Source organism: Vanellus vanellus, assembly GCF_965231255.1.
Source record: "Vanellus vanellus genome assembly, chromosome: Z".
Lineage (NCBI taxonomy): Eukaryota > Metazoa > Chordata > Aves > Charadriiformes > Charadriidae > Vanellus > Vanellus vanellus.
Genome location: NC_138908.1, coordinates 11,536,126 through 11,559,898, shown reverse-complemented (window position 1 = coordinate 11,559,898; position 23,773 = coordinate 11,536,126). Strand labels below are relative to the sequence as shown.

Sequence of the window (23,773 nt, the reverse complement as noted above, 5' to 3'; positions counted from 1 at the left end):
CCAGCAAGGACTCCCAGGGAGTCCCGTCACTTCCCTTGGCATGGAGGTACGCTGGTGTTTTTGCTTTCACTTCTCCTCAAAACAAAAACAAAACCAAAAATAAAACACAACATCAAAACAGTTAGATGTCCTGGAAGCCAGGCAACACAAACACAATGCCACATTGGCATTAAGTAATTTCTACCTCTGTGATAACAACACGCTTTTGAAAAGCCACACAGTGCTAAATGAGCCAGAGGGACACATCAGTACAGTTACTGAATTCACACTCCTTTCCTTCTCCCTGCTTAACGTGTTGCAGATTGCTTTAAACATGAATGTTCCCGGAAAAATTACCTAAGAATTGTGGCAAGGAAGGGTTTTGTCAGCAAGTTTGTGTTGCTGGTTATTCCGCACAGGAAGGAGACAGCTCATGCTCTTGTGATGCCAACTTCATGGGACAACTTTCTGTAGTGTCACGAAATTCAGAAAGTGCAGCAGGGAGGAGGACGGAGAGGTGGCAGATCACATATGGCCCTCTCCTGCTGTAAACAACTTTTGGGGTTGTCTCTTTTCATCTGTTTTACACATGTCTCAACAGAACATTTCTGGGGAAAAAACTAAGTTTTAAATTGCATCTGTAAATGTTTACATGCATCTGTTGCAGTGATGTGCAGTGCTTTTACAGGCATTGTTATGCTTTCCTCTGCCTTCCCCTTTCCCTGTGTTCATTGTATGGTATGTGATCATCTCGTTGCTTATCTCGAAGCCCCCTGACAGTGTGTGCTGCATTTTGCAGACAAACTCATTTCCTTGCTTCTGTTTGCTCTTGTCTGTGCCCTGCACCATCTACTGTGAGTGACTGAATTTGCCACTCGAAATGCTTGGCATTGCAGCAACACTCAAGCTCAGACCCGCTGCTAGCAGCAGTGTTTGACAGCCACGACTGAACCCTGGGAGATCTCTGCATTCAACCCTCTCCCATCAACCCTGAACTCCTGCCCAAAGTGACCCTGATGAATACAGGTATTATTCTGCGATGCAGAATAAGGAGGAAGAGGTGAGGAACATGCAGGCTGTGGATCAGTTACAGGCACCTTCTTTTTCTTTTGTGACTCTAATGTATAGCCAATTGCAGTTACATACAGAGCATTGATGGCAGTGGACAGTCACAGCGATGGGCAACAGTAGCAGGCTTTAATCTCAAGGGATCTTCCCTGGCCAATTCAGAGAGAAAACAAGAGCCAACACTGAGAAAGAGTGACGCTGTTTATGACTTGCTGGGGCAAAACTCTCCTGGTTTTGGGAGGGCAAGAGGGGAAGCGGGCTCCAGTGGTGCTCCTGCATCTCCCCATTCTCACTCATTCCCTTGCCCAGGCACACACAGCTCGGGTTTTGCAAAACCCCCGTGGTTTGGGCACTGATGTGGGCTTCTCTGGCTGTGGGTCAGGCAGCAGGAGAGAAAACACCACACGTAAGTTGTGTCAATAAGGGAGGGGGGAAGCTGAATTGCAACCGGGAGCAACATCCCATGCACTGGAGCACAGAGCTCGCCGACCCAAACAGCTCAGGTGAGATCCCACCTTTGCAAAGTGCTCAGCTGGCTTCAGACGTAAGATCAGACAAACGCTGATGAAGTTAGCAGGGGGCGAAGACTTTGTCCTTCCCAGGCCACGTTACCTGCCCTGCACCCATAGCCATGTTCAGCCTCGTTGCGTACGCCAACGCTGCATCCTTAAAAGCATTAGAGCTGGTGAAACTTGGCACGTGCCTTCTCTGAGAAATGCTGTTTAAGGCAGGTGTATAGTCAATGATAAATATAAACAGTGAGTGTTTTCAGAAAAATATGTGCAGGAAATACCATGGAATCATCAAAGTTGCAATAGGTCACTCTGGAAAACCTGGTTGTTACTCTGTTCCCAGCCCTGCATTCTCATGAACATAGATAGAGAGCATTAATGAACACAGTTACAATTTCAGGGTTCAGATGGCAGAACTGCAGAGAGACCACTGGTGCTAGTACAAATGCTTATGGCATCACCAGATGACTAAGGAAGCTGAATGCTGATTAATTTTGGAGGAAGAACAAGTGCACTCATCCCTTGTTGCTTACTTCTCCAAGAAGGTACCAGAGACAGAAAATCTGTGCTCTTCTCCTCCCCTCATGGTTTGCAGAACAGCTAGTAAGAACCCAGCAGATCTGAAGCTTGTTGTGCTGGTTGGTTTTGCCCTTTATTATTTGAGACTCATCTGTGATCAATCCCCAGGCTACAAAGCCTGCCGATTAGAGACAATCAACTGGAGGCATGGGCTTTTCCTACAGCACTGAAATGGTCTTTCTGCCTTGCTGCATTCATCCCTAATTTTGCTAGCCTGGCTTTGTTACGGTCACTGCTCTGAGCTCTGCAGAAAAATGGTGAGAAGCCCGCAAGTATCACCAGGATCTTTAAATTCAGTCCAGCGAAGGCTAAGCTGAGTTTGCATCAGGGCTCCTCCTTCATGCACCTTCCTTACACACTGCTGCTGTGTTGGAGTTTACCTCAAAGTTGCCCCAATACTCCTTTCATTGTTAAAATGTTTTAAAAGAAAATTAGGTCAGCTCTGACTGGCTTCCTTCATTGTGTCACTGAATAGTTAGGGGGGGTTATTCTTTTATGAAGAAGAAGAAAAGCTGTGTATTGCATTTAGAGCAGCAGAGGTACTTCTTGGAAGCAATTACTTTGCTGAGCAGAAGGATTTTGCAAGCGATTTGCTTACAATGTACTAATTGCTTTTTTGCCTTCTTTTTTAACCCAAAAATTCCTTAGCGGAGGGCCTTTTGCCTCAAAGGTCTCAGTTTATCTCGTGCAGCTTCCCATTTGCTTTAGGTGCAAGCCCACAAGTGTCTGCTAAAAAAACTACTGCAAGCCGTGATGAATTAAAACATCTGAATGATCCTGCAGGCACTGTTTTGGGTGTGTGCTGGAGGAGGAGTACTCAGTGTATGTTCTTTAATTAGCTGTCATTGCAATAAAACATATTTCGTGTGTCCCCAGGTTCCAGCTCCTGGACGTGTGCTGGTACCATTGAGCAATGCTGGTGGGCACAGCCCATCTGCTTGCTGCTATAGGTTTTTTTAACATGGAGCAATTCAGAAGCTGGCAGCGGGAGTTTGAGGAGGTGTCTTTGATCATCACGGCCTTGTTTCACCGCTTCTGCTACTCCGTCAGTTTGCTGCCTCCTCAGCCCCAGAGGTGAGCTGCAGACCTGTGGAGCCGCGGAAGGTAATCCAGCTGGAAATTGCCTTTATGTTTTGGTAGCAGTCTTCGTCCTTCGGTTCCTCTTTCATCGGGGAACAACAGCTGGTGTTACACTAGCTAGGTGTTCTATTTTGCAGCCTGTATCCATGATCGCAACCCTGCGTTGTTTAAAGGAGAAGGATGCAGTACAGCAGATAGCCTTGATGTACTAACACCTTCTTTGGAGGACCCTGCGGAAATTTCTAGTCATTTTCCACGGAGACAGTACGGAGGAGCCTTTTGTGTTTCTTTCAGAGGCCTGCTTTCAATGCAGCCGTACCATTTGCGACTGTTTTTACAACTGCTTCTGGAAGTCAGTGGAGTCCCGATTTTTTTTTGATGGCTGGCTTGTGTGCCGTCCCCTTTCTTAGAGCAGAGAGCTCAACCCCCCTGCATCTAGAACCTGTTCCCATGGAGCGGTTGTGCCGTGCGGATGTGGCTGGTGGGCATAGCCTGTGGCATCAATTGGAGGGGATTAGACAGATCTAAGGGCCATTCAGAGCATGCAGAACAAATTAGGCATGCTTTTTGGATGCCACTTCTTTGTCATTCTCTGCATGCACTCTCAGGCTTTCCAAGCGAGAAGCAAATGCTTTCACAGGTGTCTTCTGCCTCTGGCACCCACTGGTGTGGCCTGTACTGTACGTACCTGATCTGCCCCATCCAACTGAACTGTTGTTAGTGGCTATTTTGAAAAGTAAAGTACTGCCCTGCCGTACCTAGTGGTGATGTGAATTATTACCGATCAGCTCGGTCTGCAGCTCAGAGAATCATTTAAAATGTCTTTTGTATTTTGAAAACTTCTAGACGGGTTCGTTTTCAACTGCCAAAAATTTTACATTGAATGGTGTTTAAATCCCTTATCCCTTGAGGACTGAAGTCCCTGGCAAGCGGAGAGTGCTAAAAGGGAAGAATTTTCAAGTTCTTGCCCCACAGAAGCAGCGCGCTCCCCGGCAGGTCCGTGGGGAGCCCTTTCTGAGCACAGCCATGAGCTCTGCCCTCGCAGCAGCTCGCCTGCTCCCTGTCGCTGTGAGGGACGAGTTGGCTTCACCCTTAGTCTGAAGACAGGTGACAGTAGAAAATAATTACTGTCGTCTCTGGCAGTCTCATTAGAGAGGCCAAGAGTTCGGTGGGAACAGAGATGGCTCTTTCATGCCCAGCAGCAGATGACCCAGGACAAAGCCAAGCTGCAGTCAAGGCACGCTGTAGGGAAAGCAGCAATGTTAATGCCTCTTCCTTCCTTGCTTCATAGAGAGGGGCTGGATTTAAATGACCTTTGTCTGGCACTTGTCACAGACACCTCTGAAAGAGATGAAGGTGGCTGGGAATCAGCTCTGTTTCGGCGTTGAAAGTATTTCAGTATTCTGCTGCAATACAATTGCTCTTTCATGACTAGGTGGGAGTAAGGGAACTGAAAGAGAAGTTTTAGTGCTTTTTTTTTTTTTTTTTTTCTTCATTGTTATTATTCCTTTTTATCATAGCCAAAATCTACAATCTTTTATGGGGACACTGGAGCAAACTATGCGCCAGAGGTCAAAGGAGTCACATCCTCAGAAACATGCAGATTGAGCAACCTTCAAAATAGTAGGAAAGTGCTCTTTTTTGTGGTTTCAGAGCCTATTTATATAGAAATCTTTAAGCCACAGTGATGCAGTATGTGGTGCTAACACAGTAGCTGGAAGGCGAGCGTTATTCTTGGATTCTTTTAGGTGCCATACTTTGCTTAGCAGGGGCTAAAATTAGAAGAGGAGAGCAGACTGCCAAAGGTAGAACGCTGTTCCCCAAAACCAACTGCAACACCCAGATCAGTTCAGCATGCCGAATCAAATTCACATCTCCAATAAGTGCACAAGATGTGGGGAAACTCGGTCATAGTGAGAGGACACATCATTCGTCTAGCCCAGCAGCAGTTTTAATGGCTAACCCTTTAAATGGATGAGACTGGGGTTCCCTTGTTGGTAATGATGAGGGTGTCTTATGCATTCTGAATTTTTCCCTTGCTTTGGTTTTTGCCTGCTTGTCCTGACCTAATGACGTAAAATAGAACAGTGCAAAGCATCGCTCCCCCAATAGCTGTGTTCCCAGGATTTTCCACAGCTGTGTAGTGGTGAGAGAAAAAACTACCTGAAGATGTACCTTTTTTCCCCACTATAATGCATGGTTTGGCAATGTGACCCTTGAAGCTGTGAGTTGAAATAAAGGCTAAATTTTATCAATACTGTCTTCTGTGTTTGCCTGAACACTTTAAATCAATATAGATTCTGGGGTGGTAAATGCAAAGGAAATACAGAGAAGCTGCCACTGGAATCCAGATATTTACCATCAGCAATTAAACATTTCCAGACTTATTCACTGTATTTCCCATTTTAAGCATGGGAAATACGGTCATTACCACGGCAAAATTATACACTGCAGGACGGTAAACACCTTTCTGACAGAGGAAAAAAAGTACCTACGGTACACTGATGCTGTGCTTCTTTCTGCATGATAATATTTTAATGAATCCAGAGATGGGCTTCATAGAAGTTGATAAAATACTGATCTTTCATTCTCCCTGACACCTAAGGCATAAGTTACAGTATAATGGCACCTTGTCCAGATAAGGAATATTAGATGTTCCAAGGGAAATCAGAGGCATCTGTCAGAACCAATGGGTAGCTGCGTCCCTTCAAACCACGTCTCATCTTCTGCATAGAAATACAGACCAAAAGTTGTTTTTTCTGCCCAAATTATCAGCCTCATCTAGACAGGTTTAAACGAGTACATATAGAATTAAGTGCTAAAACCTGGAATTTACCCTTCTGAAAAGCTGTCAGTATACACTTACCACAAGCAAAATTTGGGTGGTTCTTCACTCAGAGCTTCTCTTGTGAAGTGCAGTGCTGTGCCTGTCTGCTACTGTGAGGCTTCATCCTCCCTCTATTTTATCATTGCTATTTGTAAACACCTCGCTGGTAGTCTGATAGCCTGAGCAACCTCTGTTTGGACCTGACATTGCTTGGGCAGTGGCGTGTACAGGTGGCTTACTATAGCACCATTGTTCATGTACAGTCTGTCCCAGCCTGCTTGTGCTTTAAGGCAGTATTTTGATCTGTAAGCAGTCAGAGGAGGAGTAGAAGGTCTTTTCGGGGAGGAGGCTATCCTAACATGTCCAAAAGACAGACTGATTTTCCAGGAAGATTTATTCTGGAGTGACATCCCCTTAACCAAAAGGGCTTTTTCCCTGTTGTCCACTTCACTCTGGAGCTCATGCTCGTTGTTTTCCCAGAGGAGCACAGCTGTCATGGTGGCTTCTGCTTCTTGAAACTGCTTTGTATAACTGGACTTAATGCAGTTGCCTTGAGGGTGTCTACCACAGCTTAACCAGCTAGCTATAATCAGATAAAATGCAGTATGGCTATGTAAAAATAAAAACGCACTCAGATTTCCTGCAGTTGAGGTAGAATTGGTATATAATATAGTCATTTTAAGTATCTCTACCTTTTTGTAACACTTTCTCCTATTCACAGTCTGGTACTAGCATGGGAGAAACAAATTTTATTCCTATTAAGGAAGCAGATAGACTCTAATATTTTTCTTCTAATATTATTGGTTTCATCTTGTGTAAGAATCAAAGCAATCCTTTACATATTAAATTGCATCCGCCCATGCTTCATTTGGAAACTTGTGTTGCAACTGGAGTTTATCCAAACATAATACCAGTAACGCTTAATGTCCTTAACAACAAAAGAAAATACATTTAAACAATCTCTTGCACCAAAGTTGTTTGAAATCTGCTAAACAAACTGTATTGTTTGAGTGTCGCATTGTGACTGTCCCTGGGAAAGTACCAGAGTACCACAGGGAGTATATGGATTTCCAAAGGAAAAGTGAGCAAAACAGGTTTTTTTTTCAACATGGTCGTGAATGATTTTTCTGTGATTGAAAACTGGAGGTACTAGAAAAGCAGTGAAACACCCAGGTCCCAGGCATGTTAAATATACCTCATAGAGGCAGGCAGAACAGAGTCCGGTTTGTGAGCCCTGCCTGCAGGGTGCCAGCTGTCCCGCTCCTGCCTCAGATGACCTCTTGCAGTGAGCCTTCACATTTGCTTAGGCACGTTTGCATTGCCACCAGACCTGGTCACATCCAGCTGCCCCACATCCGGGACTTGAAAGCCTCACCCAGACCCCTAGGACAGGGTCTTCTTGTCATTTAGGGATGGGTTTGTCCACCACCTGGCACCCCAAGTCATGACCATGGGTAATCGGTGCCCATAAAGAGTATCCTGGCTGAGTTTGGACTAGGGGATGAAAGTAGTTTTGGTATGGACTGAAAGGCAGTTTCTTGCTTCTAATTTTTCCCAGACATCTGTTGCCTGGTTTTCGTTGTCCTGTGTCACCGTGACCCAGGGAGACCAGTACCATGAGCCTCAGGAGCCTCTTATCAGCTGGACTTTTGTGCTCTTTTTCCAGCCAAGCCACAGCCACTGATTTGGGATTGTAGGCGCGTTTGTGTCCACAATAGAGCATAAAGGCTCATCTAGAACGCCTGAAAGATGAAAAAGACACCAAAATTTCCTCTGTGTGTCAGATTTTTGGCAACAGCGAAACTCCACAGGGACTACTGTTTGTCTTTACACAGAGATAAATACTCAGATTGCTTTGGCAACAGCCAGGCTTTTATGCAGAGATTAGCTTCACATATCTTTATGAATGTAGAAATCAGTTGGAATCCTGACTATTGGCGTTTAATGACTTCCTGTTTTTTGTCTAAAATGCTTTTTATAGATAAAAGGCTTACTTTCTTCTTTGGCAGGGGGGCAGTGAGGGGAGCACCATCTCTCTGCTGCAGTCACTAGATCAGTGGTGAATATCATTTTTCCTTAACAGCCTTTTGTTTTGAGGGATTCAAATGGATGCAGATAAATTGCCATGGGCTTGAGCTTTTGTCTTTCTTTTTGGAAAGCAGTTTGCATGTGCCGTCTTTGTAAGGTGTTCCTTAAAACCACAACAAGCGTATGTTTGAAACAAGGAGGTATTCAAACACCTTTGGTTTGCAGGTGTCTGTTGAAAACAGTCCTCGTCTCCTCTGTTTGCATTAAAACTTGATTTCTCCTTCAGAGATGTCAGCCAAGGAATACTTGAGGGTGGCTGGATTAGCTGGTGGAATACCAGCAAACTCATTTTGCAGGACTGTGAGCAGCAGGCAGAGAATGACACCAACCAAGTGTTAACTCAGGCTAGAGTTTAACAAGCACCCATGAAATAAATGGGTCATTTCTGAGGGCTTGCTTCTGCCCACGTCTCATTTTCTCTTCAGTTTTGTTTTGTTATCGGTCCTCCCCAGACTTTTCTGTCTGTTGCTGTTTCAACCTTCAAAAGCTTCAGATTCTACAGAGATACACAACGGCTTGGAGACCCACACGGTATCTGAAACATCCACAGCTGGTGCCAGGCTCTGTAGAATGGCCACCCAGGGTCCAGGTGGGAAGACATGCAGCCAATAGGACCTCCAGAAGGAAAGCCAGGAGCCGGGTTGTCAGGGTACCCTGCCTCCAGCACTTGGCAGCAAGCACTCGGCAGCAAGCACTCGGGGGCAGCGAGCACGAAGTGCTGCAGAGATTGAGCTCATGAGAACTCCCACAGCTGCCATTTACAACTCCTACTGAGAGAAACCTGCTCTTCATTACCTCTGGTCTGGGCTTGCAAACTGAAGTAGGAGAAGAAGACCAAAGGTGTCTGCCACCCCAAGAAACAGGAAGGCGTGATGGCTGCAGATGCAGCCCACTGACCACAGGCATCTTCTGTCTGAGCATCTCCATGCTCAGAGACAGCGGTCATGCGGCTGGTGGTGGCAGTGAGGTTGTTGGCTAGTGGTTGTTGTCAGCACCCTGTGAAATGCCACAGTGGGTCAGGTGTATCTTCAGTTGGCCCTGTGTGCAGCAGGTGTAGGTGCAGAAGTGTGTCTGGTTTAAAAATGGGCTTTGACCTAAAGATTTCACCAAGGAATTTTTGAGTATGACAAATTGTCAGGAGCAATGTGGTGATGCGAGCATTGGAAGAGAACAGGGTGAGGAGTCTATATGCCAGCAGGAGTATCAGTTGTGGTCAAGACTGCATGTCCATTTAGGAATAATTTTTTACTTTATTTTATTTGTTCTGAAAAGAAAGAAGGTGATAAGGATTAAAGGGATGAGCAGACATAGGTGAAACACTAAATATTAAGGCGCAGAAAGAGGTGATGCTAACACACACTGGAACTTCACATTTTGTGGGCAAAGCTTGCTGCTTCTCCCAGCCCAGCTAGAACACAGGCAGAGCCCCAAGGAAGCTTTCATGTTAAGTCATTAGCATGTTTTAAACCAGATAAATGCTTCAAGAGGGAAGGAGCCAGGTTCCTCAGAGAAGGGGTGATTTGTTGACAAAGATAGCCATGTCTTAAGTACCAAATAAATTCTGTGCACAGGAGTTCAAAGGTGAAAACAGATGTTTGAAGCAGACACATAATGTATTCCTGCTGGGAAAGGGAAATAAGTTTTGGAGCAAGACATGATTTTATTGTTCCTACACAATCCAGCCATTATTTTGTGCGAAGTCTCACCAAATGGAGCAGCCCAAAATCCCAGAACAGGATTCAGAAGAAGTTGGAGTATGCATGTGCATATATCTGTGGAGAAGGCAGAAAATCAGGGAATGGATGCAGTACTAGCAGAAACAGTTTATTTAAAAATCCCTTTGCGAAGCATGGGTACAACAGACTGAAGAATCTGGAAAACCTGTCAAATTTTCCTGTGGAGTTCAGATACTTGGAAAAACTGAGGTCAGGATTTTATCTATAACCTGCACCTTCAGAGCCATTCAGCTCATAGGAGACTAGAATGGGGGTCCCCAGGGTTGGGGCAGATAAAGTGTTGTGGAAGACAGGCTGATAGCTCATACCACCTGGATCCTCCCATGTGCCCCTAGTTGTGTATTTTCTCTTATTTGCTTTGATCTTCTTGCTCCAAATCATCTTATGAGAAGTACACGTACGATATTGTTGCATTAATATGAATGTAGATTTTATTCGGCTTTGCTTTCTTTCTCATTTCCTATTTTATACTGCTGGAGATATCTCCCCTTCCTTTCACACACAGTCCCAGCAGAGAAATGTTTGACTTGAAACCCCAAGGGGCCACTGTGTGAAAGTCTCCCAGACACGTGTCAGAGAAAGCTTTAAACTAGATTTAAAGGGGGAAGGGGATATTATCAGGCCTGCCCGTGACAAACCAAGGGATGACACACCAAGGTTAGAGGGTGCTACAAGGCCCCTCAGCCTGTTGCTCCGAGATGTACTGGGTGCACTGCAGCACACTCAAAGTCTTATGGAGGTGAGCCAGGGGCTCCTGAGGTAATAGAAGCCAATGGAAAATGCAGATAAAACACCTCAAAGGAAGGCCACCTGGAGTGCAGCACAAAGGAACTGCAGTCACTCCAGCCAGTAAGTCAGCTTCTACAGGGACCCAACTTAAATACCTCTGTGCAAATGTCTGTAGCATGGGGAACAAACAAGAGAAGTTAGAGATGTGCACATGCCTCCACAGCTATGGTCTTATTGACATCACAGAGGCATGGTGGGATGGCTCCTATGACTGGAGTGTTTGACGGGAAGGATACACGCTCTTCAGGAAGGACAGGGAGGGGAGATGAGGAGGGGGTGTTGCCCTCTATGTCAATGACCAGCTGGAGTGCACAGAGCTTCACCTGGGGATGGATGAGGAGCCAACCAAGAGCTTATGGGTCAGGATAAAAGGGAACACAGGGCCAGGTGACATTACAGTGGGGGTCTGCTACAGGCCACCTGACCAGGGTGACCAAGTGGATGAGGCCCTCTATAGACAGCTAGGAGTGGCCTCACATTTGCAAGCCCTGGTCCTCCTGGGGGACTTCAACCACCCCAATATCTGTTGGAGGGACAACACAACAGGGCACATGCAATCCAGGACGTTCCTGGAATGCATTGATGACAATTTCCTTCTCCAAGTGGTAGAGTAGCCAATAAGGGAGGAGCTATGCTGGACCTTGACCTTACCAACAAAGAGGGGCTGGTGGGGAATGCCAAGCTCAAGGGCAGCCTTGGCTGCAGTGGTCGTGAAATGGTAGAGTTCAAGATCCTTAGGGCAGCAAAGAGGGTGCGCAGTTGTTTAGTTGCTTTCCATTATATTTGAAAAGTCGTGGCAGTCTGGTGAAGTTTTCACTGACTGGAAAAGGGGAAACGTAACCCCCATTTTCAAAAAGGAAAAAAAGGAAGACCCGGGGAACTACAGGCCAGTCAGTCTCACCTCTGTGCCTAGCAAGATTATGTAGCAGATCCTCCTGGAAACTGTGCTAAGGCACATGGAAAATAAGGAGGTGATTGGTAAGAGCCAACATGGCTTCACCAAGGGCAAATCATGCCTGAACAAATTTGATGGACTTCTGTGACAGGGCTACAGTGTTGGTGGATAAGGGGAGAGCAACTGATGTCATTTAGCTGGACTTATGCAAAGCATTTGTCACTGTTCAGCATGACATCCTAGTCTCTAAATTGGAGAGGCACAGATTTGATGGATGGACCACTTAGTGGACAAGGAACTGGCTGGATGGTCTCACACAAAGAGTTGCAGCCAACAGCTCAATGTCTGAGTGGAAACCAGTGATGAGTGGCGTTCCTCAGGGGTCAGTACTGGGACCAGCGCTGTTCATCATCTTTGTCGGTGACATGGACAGTGGGATTGAGTGCACCCTCAGCAAGTTTGCCGATGACACCAAGCTGTGTGGCGTGGTCGACACACTGGAGGGAAGGGATGCCATCCAGAGGGACCTGGACAGGCTTGAGAGGTGCGCCCATGTCAACCTCATGAAGTTCAACAAGACCAAGTGCAAGGTTCTGCACGTGGGTCAGGGCAACCCCAAGTGCAAATACAGGCTGGATGGAGGATGCATTGAGAGCAGCCCTGAGGAGAGGGACTTGAGGGTGTTGGTTGATGAGAAGCTGAACATGAGCCGGCAATGTGTGCTCGCAGCCCAGAAGGCCAACTGTATCCTGGGCTGTATCAAAAGAAGTGTGGCCAGCAGGGCGAGGGAGCTGATTCTCCCCCTTCTACCCTGCTTTGGTGAGACCCCGCCTGGAGTTCTGCATCCAGCTTTGGAGTCCTCAGCACAGGAAGGACATGGACCTGTTGGAACAGGTCCAGAGGAGGGCCACAAAGATAATCAGAGGGCTGGAGCCCCTCTCCCATGAGGACAGGCTGAGAGAGTTGGGGTTGTTCAGCCTGAAGAAGGCTCTGGGGAGACCTTATTGCGGCCTTCCAGTATCTGAAGGGGGCCTACAAGAAAGCTGGAGAGGAACTTTTTAAAAGGGCATGTAGTGATAGGACAAGGGGTAATGGCATCAAACTAAAGGAGGGTAGATGTACATTAGATTTTAGGAAGAAAATTTTCACTATGAGTGTGGTGAGACACTGGCACAGGTTGCCCAGAGAAGTTGTAGATGCCCCATCCCTGGAGGTGTTTAAGGCCAGGCTGGATGGGACTTTGAGCAAGCTGGTCTAGTGGGAGGTATCCCTGTCCATGGCAGGGGGGTTGGAAATAGACAGTCTTCAAGGTCACTTCCAACCTAGACCATTGTGTGACTCTATGATTCCATGAAAACTGCATTTTGCACTCAGTCAAAAACTCCAGTAGGAGTATGCTACGAATCTCTCCCTCATTCAGAATTCAGAGAGCTTCCTTAAATAACAACACCTTAAATACATGAAGGGGCTTTGATAGCACCCTTTTCAACAAGACCATTCCTACTGGCACATTGCATGCTGCTCTCCAGGGGTATTTTTCAAGGACCATCTTTGACTGTCATCCTCCCCAAGCCTTTTGGAGTCTGTGGATGGAGAGGCAAGCCTTTCATATCTAAAGTTCTGCAGAATTTGCCAAATTTCACATGGGATTATTTTACATTTAATAATCTGTTCCATATGTGGTATTCACATTTTATATTTCACATAAAAATTCCAAGAGTGGAAGCAAACCTTACCCCAATACTGACTGTTTCCAGTAGAAACTACAAAAAAACAGTAACTACTGTGTTTTCATCCACCGAGAACTATAAGCGATGTTGTAGTAATGTTGTGGAAAAATTGGGGAAAATTATGTCAGACTAGAATTAGAAGACTTACTCCTACACTCCCTATGTTTACAGCATGATAAATGATTTTCATGGATATTTTTCATATATAATGATTCAGTATTCATTTTAGATTTCATTCTCTAATATTTGTGTCTGGGGAAAACAATACATAGCTATAAATAAGCACTATTTCATGCAGTACTTATCTCTATTCATGCTATGCACATGATAATACGCCCTGTGATAAGGAGGGTTATTGATACAGCCTACAGATGGCTAGGGCATGAAGAAGTGCAGTTGTGTTGCAGCTGATGAGCTTGCTCCTCAGCTAGCATAGCGAGTGGCTTTCCCTGCTAAGGGTGGGATTGTATCAGGACGTGGAAAATGCCAGGCATCTCTGTAGCCCATTTTGGCTTTGGTTTTGTTGAATAAAACAAGTTGTCTCCCCATAGCATTGCTTCCAGCCTGCAGAAAGTGCAGCAAGACCCTTCTCCCTGTTGGTAACTGTCAGTGATGCTCAGTATCCTTTCCTCTCTCCGTCACCATTGTCCCAGTGGAAGAGGTGGTGTAGCCACCCATCACAAGTGCCACTCTGAGAACTGGAGCAGATTTGGAGAGGACAGCGGGTGGACAAGAGTAGGTGGGCAACAGCAGCAGAACATAAATGTCCCTGCAGTTCAGCTGGAATGCGTCTTTTCTGTCTTTGATATAGTAGTGCCTTATCCTGTTTCTGTAATCTTAACAAAACTGCAAACACAAGCAAGATCTTTTTTCCCTTTTCTCTCCTCTTACTCCCTAAAAGAGTATTCCTCATACTTGTTTGTATAAGCAATTTGCGGGGTGAGTGTGAGGCCATGCCAGCAAACTGTAAAGCCAGGATCAACACCCAAGATGGGTGGAAGAGGGCAGATGAAAGGGACACAGTATGGTTAAGGAGAAGAAAAGGGGTGTTTTAGAATAGGTGTGCATTTACAAGAGCTGCATCCCACTGGAGCCTCTGAGGGATGGATAGATGTGTGTGTGTGACTTGGCAGTAGCAGAAGCGCTTTTTTTATTTCGCTGTTGTGAGTTAGAGGAAAATAAATGTTCATGGGATAAACACAGACTTACACTGTCCAAGGCAAAAAGGAAAAAAAAAACAACAACAACAACAACAACAACAAAAAACTGCTGCTTTTAGGAAATGCTTCGCCTGCTAACCTGAGAAGTTTCACCTGTAGCCATCCAGCCTGGTCACCGGGAGGTGGCTGTGTGCGGGTCCTTAGCGTATGGGCTGGATGTTGGAGAACTGCATCCATGACCCACTGCCCACCCCCAGGGCAGCACGGGGACACCGTGGCCCCCGGGAGCTGCCAAGAGGGAGACGGCAGGCGAGCATCAGGGTGCTCCTCCCTGCCACCCCCTGCCAAGGCTGGCCCCGAGCAGTCCCTGGGGGCTGGGTGACAGTGTGCCTGCAGCATGTTGTTTGTGAACTTCTTACATCCTCCCCAGAGCGAAGCCTAACACAAAAATATACTGCAGTTGATCGGTGTCCTGCTAAAACAAGACCTTTTTCCATCTGCAGCAGCAATGAAATGATTTAATCTGCAGCCCTAAGATAAAGCTGGACCAAATGCTCTTGCCATGCATGTAGAGGGATGGTACCTTGGAACTCACTTCTCTGAGTCTGGGTTTGGATCTGTGCACTGTCTGCCTTTGAAAAACAAAAGAAAGCTCCACAAGACGAACTGAAAATGTTTCCCCCCTGTCTTCAACATCTTTTCCACTATGTCAGCTCCTTCGGGTATGTCTGCTTCTCAGAAGGGGGGCTCTTACTCACTTTGGTTCTTACCAAGTTTTTGTAAATACAGGCATTTAAGACAGTTTCCACCGGTAGGAAGAAAAGTCATCCCGAATGGTCAGTGCTTAGCAATAAACTAAAACAGCAGGCATGCTTGACTGCAGTAGCACAGAGGTGATCTGTCATTCAAGTACAGCCTTAAATTAATATTTCTGTGTTTTAAGAGGCTGTTTTTATCGTGTCCTTTTTTCCTGATTTATCTTTTTGTACTGTCTGCAGTTTGTTGTGTGGATTTTGCAAACATTCCTGAGAGGACCAAGGGCCTAGTAATGAGTGACTAGTTTGTCAGTGTTTATTCTCATGTAGCTTGTTTCTTTACTGCTGCTGGGTTTTGGAGTTGTTTTCTCTTTAGTTTCGCTAGTCAGTCATTTTTGTGTGATTTATCATGGCTGGTTTCATACGCCTACTGCCCACAACAGTTTTTACTCTCTTGCAATCAAATCTGGCTGTAAGGCCATGCCACACTTACCCAGGAGTTTCCAAGCCTGCAACTACCATGCAAATGCAATCCGCACTGGTGCACCAGACAAGGATTCAAGACATATGTGATGTAGTCATATGCTGGTCATCAGAAAGCCCGCAGTGGACTTCTGGCACAGCTCAGCCAGACAGACTATGCACGAGGAGCTGGAGTTTCACCCCTGAGTGTGAGGTATCACACAGCAACAGAAAATGAGATTAGTGTCATGACTGCTCTGTTGTAACTTAGATTTCCTGCTGTAAAATATGCTTCTGAGTCTACAGGGACACTTCCCCTCTTGTCTCCTTAAATATTTTTAAAAGATGCAGTGCCATTTCTCCGGTTCCCTCATGCTTTCCTGTCTCATGGCTAGCCATTCTCCCCTCAGCCTGATAGGCGTTTCTTCCTCACCCAGCCCTCTCTTGCCAGACCTGCAGGGCAGACCTTGTCTGTGCACCATAGGGGTATTCCTCCTGCTGCAAATGCATGGCTCGGTCAGTTTAATGCAGTGTCAGCACCTCTAAGGACTGCCAGGGTTGGAGGTGTCACCCCAAGGTGTTATCTGTTCAGGCACCAGTGCTCTTCAGCCACCCAAGGACATACCATTAACATTTTTATTCATGCATGATGGGCTTTCCTCATGCCACGGCATGACAATGACATATCCACAAAGATGAGCAGATTTCACAGAATCACAGAATCTCCTAGATTGGAAAAGACCTGTAAGATCATCTAGTCCAATCATTAACCTAACACTCACAAGCCCACCACTAAACCACGTCCCTGAGCACTGTATCTACACGACCCTTAAATACCTCCAGGGATGGAGACTCCACCACTGCCCTGGGTAATGCATTCCAATGCCTGATAACCCTTTCAGTAAAGAAATTCTTCCTAATATCCAATCTGAACTTCCCTTGGCGCAACTTGAAGCCATTTCCTCTTGTTCTGTCCTCTGTGACTTGACAAAACATGTCGAGTCCCACCTTTCTGCAACCTCCTATTTGATTCATTGAATGCAATAGATCTGCTTTATATGTCATTGTAACGTGGGTTTGACCGAGTTTGTAAAATGTTAGGATGCACCTGAAAATTACTGACACTGTACTTTGGGCTGCTCTCAATTCTGTTCCTGAACAGAAAAATACATCAAGATTTTGGTGTAGGAAGCTTTTGGATCTCATTGTTTGATTAGATATGATATTTTGAGATCTTCATTCTTGGTGAAATCAATGCACAACAGATTTCTGGAAAGAGAAGAATTTAACCTCTTATCTTTGCATCACTTTACTTTGACAAATATTCCAAGTAAGAAGTAGAAAAAATAAATTTCAAGCTTTTTTTTTTTTTCCTTTCAGGGAAAGAATTTCATGTTTAACACATGATGTTTCCTAAATCTGAATTAATAGGAGCCTGACATTTTTATGTTGCTTGCATTATACCTAACTCAAACATGCCTTTACGGTGAGTGATGCTTTCCAGTATTTTCCAGGGTACTGACAGTTAAATAACAAGTGAGAAAACCCAAGGCATTGTTTGTGTCACCATTTGCAAGCACTTAACTTAATAAGCCGCAGGATCCATTAGCATGGTGGGAAGTTTTGCTAGGAAAATCCCAGGGGCTAAAGTAAAACTAAACCCACTAGACTGAATGGGTCTGGCTTCAATGGCTCTTACTTCCCAATAACAAATGAGCCCTCTGTTCAGAAGCTTGAGGCTACTAGCCCTGTTTGCACAAAGGCCAGGTCCTGGATGCTGTGTGCTCTTCTGCTGCATCACTGCTGCGTGGAGGAGAGAGGTTGGAAAGTCAGCCTGGTCTGCGGCTGGGGGCCAGGGCAGTGGAACGGCCACGTTACCCAAGCAGGTCTGGAGCTGGGGACTGTGGGTTTCTTCTCCTCTTGACACCTTGGCTGCCAGCACGTCATTGACCCAGCTCCAGGCCCAGCATGAGCAGCAGGGTGGCAACTTGCAGAGTAATGGCTTCCATTCTCTTCCAGAGCTGGGTGGAAAGGTGACCCTTTGTTTTTATCTTTTTTCAGTGTAGCATGAGCTGCACAGAGCATTCAGTTGCTTGCTCAACCTCAGTCTTTTTCTTGAGTGCAACCATGTCAGGCCTCTGCATGGAGGTTGTCGGACCTATTTGAGATACTGAGGAGCCCAGAGAGGCTCAGAAACTCCACCTGAGACCAGTGTTCAGTGGATGTGGAAGTCTGTCAAAGACTTCGGGGCTTTCTCAGGAGCAAATGCCTGCCTGCCTCACCATACCTCTTCTTGTTGCTGCTTTTAATATACCACAAAATGATAGCAACAGAATGTTCTGTTTGACATATTTAGTTTCTCAACAGCAGATTTAAAAAACAACAACCACCACAACAAAATTGTTGGAAAATTGGAAGTTTTCAATTGCAACTTTGAACAACGCTAGGAGAGCTTTCCTGTCAGCTTCATTGTTCCCACGTTGGACTTTTCTGCTACAGGGCTGGTGAGGATGCTGTCATCATCTTTTGTCCTTGACTGTAGATCCCATGATTTGCAGTGTTCCCATCTCTGATGTTGTTCTCCCGAGGCAGCCTGTAATGAAGAAAATATATGCTCAAGCAGCAACTAAGTCCACCGCTGCCTTACTAGCTAGGAGGTTGAAAGCAGCGCACACAGTTTCAGCAGTGAGTGGTTGAATTTGAAAGATTCTCTTGGTTTCTGCAGGAACCAGCTTAGTAGAGCTGCTCCGTGCAGAGGGCAGCCTCTGCTTCAACCCAGACAATCCTGCACATAAAAAGATGCAGCTTTCTACTGTACTGGCAACAGGTACAAGGAAGGGACAAAAGACCATAGTCCTTTGCATGGGTTTCAAGTACTCTTTTCTAGGACTACTGGAATCTGAAAGAGCTGCAGACAAAAGCTATGAAGTGGATTCATGTGTTTGATGCCACCTCGGCGTGGGAGAGTTTCATCCCTATTCTATAAAATTGCTGCCAACCCCTAACAAAGTCATTTGGCCAAAGACATTGGTGCTTTGTACTGGCAGCTGGCAGTTCGCCTCCCAGCTTCTTTCCCTTTGTGAAGTTTGTTGGTCAGCAAAGTGATAGGCAGGACTGTGGCACCATCAGTGGTAAGCAAGCTCAGTTTAGGGATGCTTTTTGGTAAGTAGGAAGCCTGTGTATGGTTGCCTGGTTGGCAACCAATGCCTGTAGCCTGGCACACCCTGTGTGTTTGCAGAGCCCTTTGGAAACTGTTCTTCTGTTTGATCTAGGTGGGTTTGGTATCCAAACAGAAGGGTGTCTGCACAGCTTACAGCCAACATTGCCCAAGCTGGAAATAGCTGGCACCTTCTTGGCAGGCATGGAGGAAAGGTTGCACGCTGCAGAGACCGACTGTAGTCAGCTGCTGGACCTGCAGAAAGCATCACTGCAGAAAAAAAATAAAAATTGAGGCAATATGTTAACAAATAAATACCACAGGGACAGGAGAACCTGTTTGAAAACAGCACTCACTGGGTAGAGCTGGGAAGCCCTTGTTGCTGATACCTGCGCTAAAACTGCCCGCTGATGATAAGACCTTGGTTTCCACCTCAGCCAAGTATGTCAGCCTGGAAAATCTCAGGAGCACCATCTTCATTCTGACATGATTGGTGTGTAAGGGCTTTTCCAGCGCTGATTATATTTAAAACATCTTTAACCGTACGAGGAGTTAGCATCTTCTTTTAACTCAGTACTCCAAATAAAGTGCAAGGCGTTTGATTTCATTTCTGCATTGAACTCCAAATTTTGTTGTGGGCTTTATCCCCCTCAGAGCTTTGCAAAGCAGAGAAAGGAGGGGTAAGCATTTTAATCAGGGTAAGGCTCTTTGGCATTTACACTATTGAAGCCTGAGGAGCCTCTGAATTTCTGTTGAATAGAGCCCTAAGAAAAGAAGTAGATCTGTTGAAGGATGACATTTCAGTGCAAGAAGGATGTGTGTTTAGGACTTTCCATTACATAATGGGGCTCAAATGGATTAACAAGACCCAGGCTTTCTTTTTCTTGAGAATTGCTGCCTGCATCACTCTTTTTCTATTACTGATGCTTCAGTCACAGCACTCACAGAAAGGTTTTCTTTGTTGTTATTAGTTTGAGAAGTAAATTGCAGCATTGTTTCTCCTGATCAAGAGATTGATTAGTCAGAGGTCTCTAGCTGAAGGGAAAAAATGTTCCTCATTATCAACTTTAAATGCAAATGTATTTGCCAAGCAGAGAACATTTCAAATGGGGGGGGGGGGGGGGGGGGGGGGGGAATGCCTTGCTCTTTTGATGTGCTGCCCATAATCATTTACAGATCTTTGAAAGACGGCCCTCTCATCAGGTCAGTGAAGAAATAGTGTGGGAACGATACTCTTGAAAGAGAAAATTAAATGTTGCAGCTTCCCGTTGGATCGTTCTGATAGTGTCTTGATGAGTAACGGTGCATTATTATATTTGTGGGTTTTGTAGTATTTTGTCTGCTCTTTCTCTTCCTAGGTGCTTTCATAATCTGCTGGACCCCAGGATTAGTCTTGCTGCTCCTTGATGTTTGCTGTCCCCAGTGCAACGTCCTGGCCTATGAAAAATTCTTCCTCCTCCTGGCGGAGTTCAACTCTGCCATGAACCCCATCATCTACTCCTACCGGGACAAGGAGATGAGCGCAACCTTCAAGCAGATCCTCTGCTGCCAGCGCAGTGAGAACGCCAACGGCCCCACCGAAGGCTCAGACCGATCGGCGTCCTCACTCAACCACACCATCTTGGCTGGCGTCCACAGCAACGACCACTCGGTGGTGTAAAACCACAGCCAGCCGCGTGGCCGACGGAGGGCAGCGGGCTACGCCACGGAGCGGGGTGGGTGCTCGGCCCCAGGGAAGGTAACCCACTCACAAGGTTTTCTCAAACACTAATGGACTACAAGTGCATCTTTTCCAGGGAGCCCGACACACCGGCGTGGTCCACCCCGTCCACAGGACTGGCAGTGCTGCAAGGCCCTTGATTTCTACTTTCAAAAGGTGGAAGGCAGATGCCTTGCTGCGGAGGTCATTGGTAGCCCATGGAAAGCCTCTCTGGGACTTCGTCGGACTTCGCTGCGTCTTGGTGCCAGTCTGAATCAACTCTGATTAATTAAGCTTATACCTGCTTCACTGCATTTACATGTAGCCACTTAGTCTTTTTAAAAAAGGGAGTAAAGGGGATAAAAGTATGCCTATCATTTAATAGACATGTAATATTTATCACCATCAGCATGCTTGTGATGAACATTTTCTGTGCAGGGAGTAAGACTGTGCTCTAGCCTTCATATCCTTAGCCACACTGCCATAACTACAGTAAAAACAAAAGTATTTTTTTCTAATACAGGCAACAGGAAGATGATGGAAACTGACTCTTCTTACCTTCATTACTGGTGTTAGAGAGCATGCATGTTCTGTGTGTATGCAGATTGTTTTAATTATTAAAAAAAAAAAGCTCATTGTAATGTCTGCAGGAAAGTAGAAAAGCATAGACTGTATTCCAGTGTTTGTTTAGATTACGAAATAAACAATACTCTAGTCACAAGGTATTTAACGTTCTTCTTTGAAGTGCGGTATGAAATGTGTAACATGAGGGGTCCCAAGTTTTTCATAGGCAAGTTCTTAAAGTAGGACACATCCTTAAGGCTCTTAAAGGGCTATGGTCAGGTTGGTAGATTTTAAAAAAAAATGTATTTATGACATTGGAATGCTTTTCTTGTTCGTGGCAGAAAGCAAAGGGATTTTTAACGTGGAAAAAAGTATACATTTTTATAGAACCTTTCTTGTAATTGAAAAAAAAAACACCCTCTGCATTTTTGCACTGAGAAATATTTGTAGGGTACCTTTTAAGTGATGTACGCTTCATTTTGAAAGCAGTAGGCTACTAAAATCCAAGGTACAGTTTTATTTTGTAAAGTCAAGACAACACATGTAGCAGTCTATTGCAAATGACTGGACTGTGCTACATATAATAGCCACATATGCACATTGTTATGAATAGCTAAGCTAACAGATGGATTTTTTCATGTATGGCTGTTTCAAAGAGGAATGCCACTCAGGTGAATCTCAGTCACCGAGAAATCAGTGACATTAATCAAAACTACTTGACAGGGGTAAATGTGAGCAAAGATGGGATCTTGCTGATAAAAAACTTGGGACCTTTCTTTGAGAAACTGTGTGTTCTCCTAGTATTGTAAAGTATATCAACAGTAAATTCCTGGGGCCATTTTCCTCCTTGTAATTTGCCTCTATAACAACAAAAAAAAAACAAAACAAAACCAACAAAAAAATAATCAGAGGTGTATCCATCAATGTAACATACTGGAATGTAACATAAGGGACGATATTCTCCCATTTGCACAGGGAAGAAATGGAGGAAGAGGGTTAGCCCAACAAAAAGCAGAGTTTTTAGCATCTCTTGCTTGGAAAAGATGTTTGGATTTTATTCTTCCAAGCATAAAACTGCTTGGAAAAGGCAGTTCCTTGCTGAGGGAGGGGAAAGCAGCAAGCAAGCAAAACATGTCTCCACTGAATAAAGTCAGAGTTTTGCCACTGCTTTCAGTAAAACTGAAATTCACCTGTACTGTCAAGCCAAATTTGCGTGGACACTGTGGAAGATGGAGTGGGCAGAGGGGATAAAGGCAGCATTATCTGCAGGTTGATCGAGGTATTGAACGTCGCACTTGCTTTGGACAAAACAGCTCTTTTTTCTGACTGTATTTGAGAGCAAGTGAACATGAAGGTTGATTGTTTCTTATCCACTGTACTGAGCAGGAAAAGAACAGGCTGTGTGAGATTTTTCATTTAAAAGCACCTGATTGCTAAGCCACTCATAAATATTTCTTAGTGCCTGCATGATGTTTGAGCTAGTGCAGGTAAACAGAAGAACAGAGAGGGTAAGAGTGCCTCCAAAAACAGGGGACATCTGACTGCCAAAGAATTTCCTTTCTCAAGAGTGCTTGGAGTTGCTTTCTTCCCTGGATTCAGGGAGAGCACTTTTTCCTGTCCCCAGCTTCCCCACAAAAGAAGGACATTGTAGACGCTTTATTTTTGGGGGGAGTTACCCTTTCCAAGTGTCCTTTTTACTGCTGTTTACATGCTCTTTATTGAACCTCTCCTGCGTAGGGTGGGAGGATGTCAAGAAATAGCAGCAAATCACTCACCCCAGTTTACCATGCTGAAAATGTGGTTTTGGAGAAGTTGCGGGTGAATTATTTTAAAGCAGGGGTGCAATCCCTCGTGACATGCAGATGGGTCCAGAGTCCCCTCTGAAGACAGACGCCAAAGGAGGCTTTTCTTTTCTCATTGTAATTGTGACAGGTGACAATTGCTGCCCAGGTACATTGATCAGCCCTTCTCCAGGGAGGTACTCAACAACTCAAGAAGCAGGACCTTTAGAACTCTTAACAGCAGTTAAATTTCAGTCTTGAGGTAGATTAATCTGGGAGCACTTCAGGCAGCAGGTGATTTTTTCTTCTAAAAGGTGAAATGCAGTCCTTTAGATCAAAGGAAACAGGATGCAAACGTTGCTTGTATGATTCCACTATAGGAACTCACTGAGCATGTGGCTGCTGTTTAAAAATTTAATTAGTGGGGTTTTTTATTGACATGATCTCCCTATATCCTTGAGAAACCTGATCTGTGGATGGAGTGTTTCTTTGCAAGCTAATGAAATTAAAGCTGTTGTGGGCAAAGAGAATAAAAACAAGAGCTTGGAATAGAAGGATTCATTTGCTCTCTTGTTTAGAGTGGTTCCCATGCCACTTGGTTTCGTCTCAGATTTTTTTTAACTTTTGCTTCTCAGTTCAGATTTTCCAGCTTCGTTGTGCAGTTGTAGAACTCACTTCTGCTATGTGAAAACATGGTGCAAAGTACTTAGGGAAAAAAAATTGCTCCACTTATTTTTACTTATCTCAAATCCTTCAAAAGGTTTTAGAAGACTTCTTAAAATACCAACGATCCTCCCACAGTCATTAAAATTCTTCTGTTGCTGGCTGCCTCTGGTCCAAGTAAATCCTCTTGAAGTTCAAATGTAATGGTGTTTGTTTCAGCAATTGTAGCGGTGGGGAGTTGTGTATTAA

The 23,773-nt window shown here is 45.1% G+C and overlaps 1 protein-coding gene across 1 annotated transcript in view; it reads left to right on the top strand.

Annotated features, from left to right (window-relative positions):
* The window catches only part of LPAR1 (lysophosphatidic acid receptor 1), a gene marked incomplete at its 5' end in the record, with an annotated part of 51,128 nt that extends 30,641 nt beyond the window's left edge, over positions 1–20,487 (top strand). The window contains one exon of the mRNA XM_082497523.1: positions 20,176–20,487. Within this exon, the coding sequence (XP_082353649.1) occupies positions 20,176–20,477 (302 nt within the window). The 3' untranslated portion in view covers positions 20,478–20,487. The remainder of the gene's footprint in view (positions 1–20,175) is intronic.
* Between the last annotated feature and the right edge of the window lie 3,286 nt (positions 20,488–23,773).